Genomic DNA, 6,032 nt, shown 5'->3' with positions numbered 1-6,032 from the left:
TTTGAAAATATTTACATGTATATATTTATATTCATATAATTTATATTTTATATAAATATATAATTAATATATAACTTTTATTTTGGATGTGATTAATCGTTTGACAACACTAATAATTTTATATAGATAGTATAACATATGTGTGTGTATTCAAACACACACCCATCTTCTGAAGTCATATGATGCCGAGATCCAAATTTAAGTCACAATTCATTAAAAATCATCTCTTCCATTCGAAAGCATACAGAGATCACTGATTTTAATGAGATGCAAAAGCTGCCGTATGACTTCAGGAGACATATAGACCACTTCTGCATTGTAAGTTTTGTCATTTTAACCAGAAAAGTGTAGTTAAAAAGTGATTTCATAGTTGCTAGAAGGACATTTTTAGGCAACTTTATCTCACACAACCAAAAAAGATGAGCAGAAATAACCCCAGCAAGTCTGACTATTATAAGCCGGCTCATTATTAGCATTAGATAGCAAATTGTAGCAATAATATTGCTATTACAAGCTAAAACGCTCATTAATTCCTAATCTCAGGCACAATTAGAGGGTTTGATATTCCTCTGCATCTCTCCCCCTCGCCGCCTCGGCTCCTTTTCTGCCGTCGTTCTGCTCGCTAAGAGAAAGACAAAGATGCTCTGAGAGGTGCTGGATTGTGGGAGGAGAAATCTTCTTCTCTGTCTTTATCTCTGCGCTTAATGCAATCGCCGGCGTTTAATTGACAAGCATAACCAAAACAGAGTGATGCAAATAGCAGCAGGCTTTGCGCCCAGCACTTTTTTCGGCCCGCGTACAAGCGCGTTATTAAAATAACCCCACTTTTCAATGTGGCTTAATAAGCTACGGCTGTTAGCAGAACAAACGTACGCCGGGCCTATCTGCCGTTAGCCGAAATCTCCGAGACTGGCACGGGAGACGGGCCACGATACGGGCTCAAAACGGATAAATACTTCGCAAATTTAGCAGCGTGCCCACACGTTCCTGTTATTTATTTAATACGCCGTCTCTTTCCCCTCTCTTTTCTCAACGATTCGCACTTTTCCCAGCAATTCCAAGCCAAGTTGCATGGCAACAGACAAGCTGTAGTTTGCAGACCCCCCTCCATCCTCCTGCCCGACTTTCCAACAGCGCAAAACTGCGACACAATTCAGGCAAAGGCGCAGGAACCGAGGGGCAAAAGAAGGGGGGCGGCATGCAAATGATCGAACCCTAAACAACACTCAAGTCTGAAGAAAACAATAGCAGGCATTGAAAACACGAAGGCCGCGACTAGTGAACGCCGTCTCTGCCCTCCATCTGTGCATTCGGATCACGACTGCAATGCATTTGAAAACAAATGCATGCTGGAAAAAGCATGCATGGCGCAGTTACTTCCTGAACACACCTCCAGGGTCAAGGTCATTTCTTTTTTCTTTTTTTTTTTTGTGGCTGCAATTATTTATTTATTTGCTGCCGCCGCAGGAAACATTCATCAGAGGAGGAATTAAAACCAGCTCTCGCATGCAACCCAAGGCGTAATAAAATGTCACGTTTTATAAAACGCACACTTTAACAATACAAATCTAAGGAAGCCTGCAGGTGCGGCATCCATTTTGCACAAATTATGCATGAGCGTGTTTGTGCAGAAAACAAGCCCAACGCCGTCGTGCGACATCTCAAACCCAAACATCTGCCACAACAATCAAACTCGCATCACAACGCAAAATTCTCACAGCCTGTGAACTGTGCATGTCACACACACACACACCTGAAGTTTGCAGGTCGCGTTTTCTCCACACACACACACACACACACACACACACACACACACACACACACACACACACGCATGCATTGCATATTTAAACCGAGCTTATAATTACTCAGTGGACCGTTACACAAAACGACCCGGCAAAAACACAAGGTTGGGATGCATTCGACATACTTGAGCCAGAGAAATGTCCGCTTCCCAGAGACGTCGGTCCGTTCTTCCCGCTGCTGACAGGAGGGGAAAACATCTACAAAACAATCATGGCAACACATTAAAAACTTTCATAACCCACCCTGAATCTAAGACTATAAAACACACACTGGTTAAAAGCATTTCAAACATGCTAATCACGGCATAATGCATTGCTTTAGATCATAAATGCATGCAATTTAATTTGATTAACCTACGTTAAACTCAAATATGATCCGACTGCAATGTCAAAACCTAGCCAAATTGCACATAATCAAGTGTCCTGAGTGCAGAAACTAGCCCGACTGTCACTTCAGCCTCTGTCTGTCTGAATAGAGTCGCTGCACACAGACAGCTGGAATATTTTTGGATCTGTGGCTTCATAAAAACACATTTCCTGAGTGAAAACTTCCCAAAAGCATTTCTCACAGGATGCACATTTTGCACTTTTTTTTTTTTTACTGAACCAGATGAACCACTATAATCTACTCTAATTGTCAAAAATCATTCTGATGGAATTCCTATCAGAATTTGGAAGAAATCCTAATGGGATCAATCTAGAATTCGTCGGAATTCCAGGAGAATAGAATTGCATTAGGAGTGACTCCAAATTATAATGACGAGAAATTCCATTAGAAGCATTTTTTACGGTTCAACACAACATATGAATCTATTAAAGAAAAGGGAAAAAACACAAGAAAAGACTGAATAAAGTGGGATATACTACCATTGATGTGGGGAACATTTTCAAATCGCTGTTTCGCATCTATAAGACAACAGAATTACTAATGCAACATCACATCTATCAAATCCACACAAGCTTTTGCAACTTTCTTTCAGATTTCAAATGCAATTTACGCGGCGCAAAAGTCATCTTACAAGACTTCTACTGAATCATTTGCGCGCACAGAAACACAATGAAATGTGACCAAACGAAACAAAGTGTGATCATTGACCTCCGGCGCGCAGAAACGCGAAGTGACTTACCGCGCTGAAATCCAGCAAATCGCTCAGTTCTTTATCCGTCCCTAACGCGGCCATTCTCTGATGATGATGATGGTGATGATGATGGTGATGATGCATTTTTAGAAATATCACATAAACCTAAAAACATGGAAGCAGATCGCAATGAGAAAACACCCGATCAGGAGGAGCGTGTCTGATCTTCAGAAACACACGCGCGCACACACGCACACACACACACACACACACACGGACCCACGGAACGATCGAGCCCCAAAAAATCCACTCTGCGTGAAAAAGACACTGGTTCAGAGCAACATTTTGGCACAAGGTGAAGCGGACGCGCAGGTGTCCAGTGGCGCGATCGCGAACAAAGTCTCTCCAAGTGTCCCTCTGGCTTCAACAATCCCAATCGAGACACGCGCTCGCTAACGGAGGGAGAATGTGGATTAAATAAACACGCAGATCAGCCTGTGATGCGTTTCTCTCGGCTCCTGGAGTGTTTTATTGACAGAACGGTGAAGTAGCGTTCCTCCGGATCAGTGTGCGCTTACAGCCATCTACTGCAGGAGCGCTCCGAACAGACAGGGCGCGCGAGGAAAAGCACAACTTTATGACTGCCACGACCTTAGAGTAAACGCTTGGTTCGAGATATACGAGTTTTAGTAATTGTTTCATATTTGTGCGCGCAACATGGAGAACAAATGACAGCTGAAATAAGCTTAGAGTCAACTTTGGGTCACTTCATTTTTTTTTCTGAATAGAGAAAAAACCTTTTAAATCACTTTTGATCTTTACACAAAATTGAGGGAAAAAATAAATCAAGGGAAAAAGAAAATGAAAAGACAAAAAAAAGATATATATTTTAATAGAGGAAAACGTTTTAATCACTTTTATCACCTTTCGAGATGTTTAAAGAAAAAAATAAAGAAAAAAATTAATGAAGGGGGGATTAAAAGGGGAAAAATGTTTTCTTTGAATAGAGAAAAAACTTTTGAGCTTTACATAAAAAAAAAAAAAGTAAGAAAAAAGAAATTAAGGGGAAAGGAAAATAAAATGAATAATATATATATATATTAATAGAGAAAAACATTTTTAATCGTGAAGTTTAAATGAAAAATAAAGAAAGAATTAAAGAAACAAAATAAATTAAGGGGAAATAATAAAAAGTGAACTGAATAGAGAAAAAACACTTTTGACCTTTCCGGGTGTTTACATAAAAAAATACATACATAGAAAATAAATAATTTAATAAAGCAGAAAAAAAGAAAAAGCAGAGTAAAAAATATTATTATTATTATTATTATTATTACTGAATAGGGAAAAAAACGTTTTTAATCATATTTGACCTTTAAAAAATAAATTGTAAAAATAAAGTCATAAATAAAAATTAATACAATTCTGAAAAAGAAACAAAATGCATTAAAAAATTAAAACTAAATTAATTCATTTGACCCTTAGGCTAAATGTTAAGATTCAGCCCTCATGCATATGCACATAACTAGTAATATGCAGGTAAAAATGCTCTTCTAACATGATTTTAGCTGTTAGGGAACAAGGAGGCCTCGGCTGCTCTTTTCTCTTCAAACGCTTCATGCCAACACAAAGCACTGCAGCATTTTCCCAAACACCTGTAGTGCTGCAACAGATTGTTTTGCATAAGTGGAGACGAATGGAGTGTTTTTTCCCTCCCCAATGAATGTGCAAAGTCACATTGCAGATAAATGCATATCAACTAAAACGGCAGTTTATGATGCACAGGTTGACTGAAACACAAAAACTAAATCGGTGATCAGAATCTGTAGCTCACATTGGGTCACCATCAGTTTAACTGATCAGTTCATTTCTTCATCTCGTCATCTATGCGTTAAATGCATCATTATGCTTTCATAACAAGGGTTTAATATGGTTGCATTGGTGGAAGACGCACACGGGCCTTATGAAACCCTGCAGAAACGCGTCTCTTTAAGAGGTCTGATGTGTCACTGGAGTCCATTATTTCACACACCTGCGCCGAAACCCACAGATCACACACACACTCAGTACAAACATGAGGACCGAAGAGCAATAGAGAGCAACCAGAGCCTCACGTTCACATCTGACAGACGGTCAGTCGTCGAGTCCAGTCGTGTGGATTGATGCACTGCGCTTTCCAGGCCAACCCTGCATCTGTCAAACAGGAATCTGGAGGTTTTAATCATCTTCACACACATATTTAACAGACTAACTGCACAGATCACTTATAAAGCAATTACCTCGTTATGAAACATTCATCTAGAAATGTGTTTTAAACTACTGATGCTGTTCAGGTGGGTCAGGAAACTGATCTGTGACTGAAACAGCATCACTTCCTGTTTGAATGCAGCGCCTCCTGGTGGTTTTGCAGATTCTGAAGTTGTACTGTAGCTAGTTGTAGCTTTTTAGTTCTAAAGTGATGCAATATGCAAAGGTGACACTGCATATTCACGGCTAGATTTCTTTGTTGCATCACTGAACAAAAATCATCTGGTCATTTTTGTGCAGCATGATCTGAACATCATATGGCCTGAATTTGACAAACTGTATAACAGTATAATGAACTGTATTATACTATTTATAATAAACTGTAAACTTTATAGCAGGAGTGCAAGGGAAAAAACATTCGGGTGTGACTCAAAAATAGTGATTGAAAAGCTATGGAAAACAGCACCAAAAAAAAATCATGACAATATATCCGTGGCCATTATTGGAACATAGTGACATTCATTCAAAAAAGCTATACATGTTGACTTAAAAAAATACAAATCTATATAAAAATAAATTATTATATAAAATATATATAAGAATATTTCATTGTATTAAAGCAGTTATAGTATAGTCTATATTTCATAGGCCCTTAAATGTATAAAATGTAGGGTTTTTTTCAGTTGTTTCACACTTTGAGCGACTAAAAAGTTAATAGCAGAAAACGGGGCCAAAACAAATATAAAAAATCCTTAAAATGTATCATATTGCTGTGCCAAAGCGTTTTAGTGGCAGATCACAAAATTGGCCATTTTCAGGTCAAAAGTATCATTCTCCATTGACATTTTTAAAAACTATATATCTTTGATTAATAAGATAAAAATATATAATAGAAATATTA

At 38.4% G+C, this 6,032-nt stretch overlaps 1 protein-coding gene across 1 annotated transcript in view; it reads right to left on the bottom strand.

Moving 5' to 3' along the window:
• tcf4 (transcription factor 4) overlaps positions 1 to 5,151 on the bottom strand; it is a 69,982-nt gene extending 64,831 nt beyond the window's left edge. The window contains exons 1-4 of the mRNA XM_016440049.1: positions 4,999 to 5,151; positions 2,933 to 3,049; positions 2,673 to 2,711; positions 1,931 to 2,003 (exon numbers count right to left, since the gene is read on the bottom strand). Coding sequence (XP_016295535.1) covers positions 1,931 to 2,003; positions 2,673 to 2,711; positions 2,933 to 3,049; positions 4,999 to 5,121 — 352 coding nt within the window. The 5' untranslated portion in view covers positions 5,122 to 5,151. The remainder of the gene's footprint in view (positions 1 to 1,930; positions 2,004 to 2,672; positions 2,712 to 2,932; positions 3,050 to 4,998) is intronic.
• Positions 5,152 to 6,032: the final 881 nt, after the last annotated feature.

Source organism: Sinocyclocheilus anshuiensis, unplaced genomic scaffold (assembly GCF_001515605.1).
Source record: "Sinocyclocheilus anshuiensis isolate Anshui unplaced genomic scaffold, SAMN03320099.WGS_v1.1 scaffold1151, whole genome shotgun sequence".
NCBI classification, from domain to species: Eukaryota; Metazoa; Chordata; class Actinopteri; order Cypriniformes; family Cyprinidae; genus Sinocyclocheilus; species Sinocyclocheilus anshuiensis.
The sequence above is the reverse complement of the archived record's forward strand: the minus strand, read 5'-3'. Positions and strand labels throughout refer to the sequence as shown.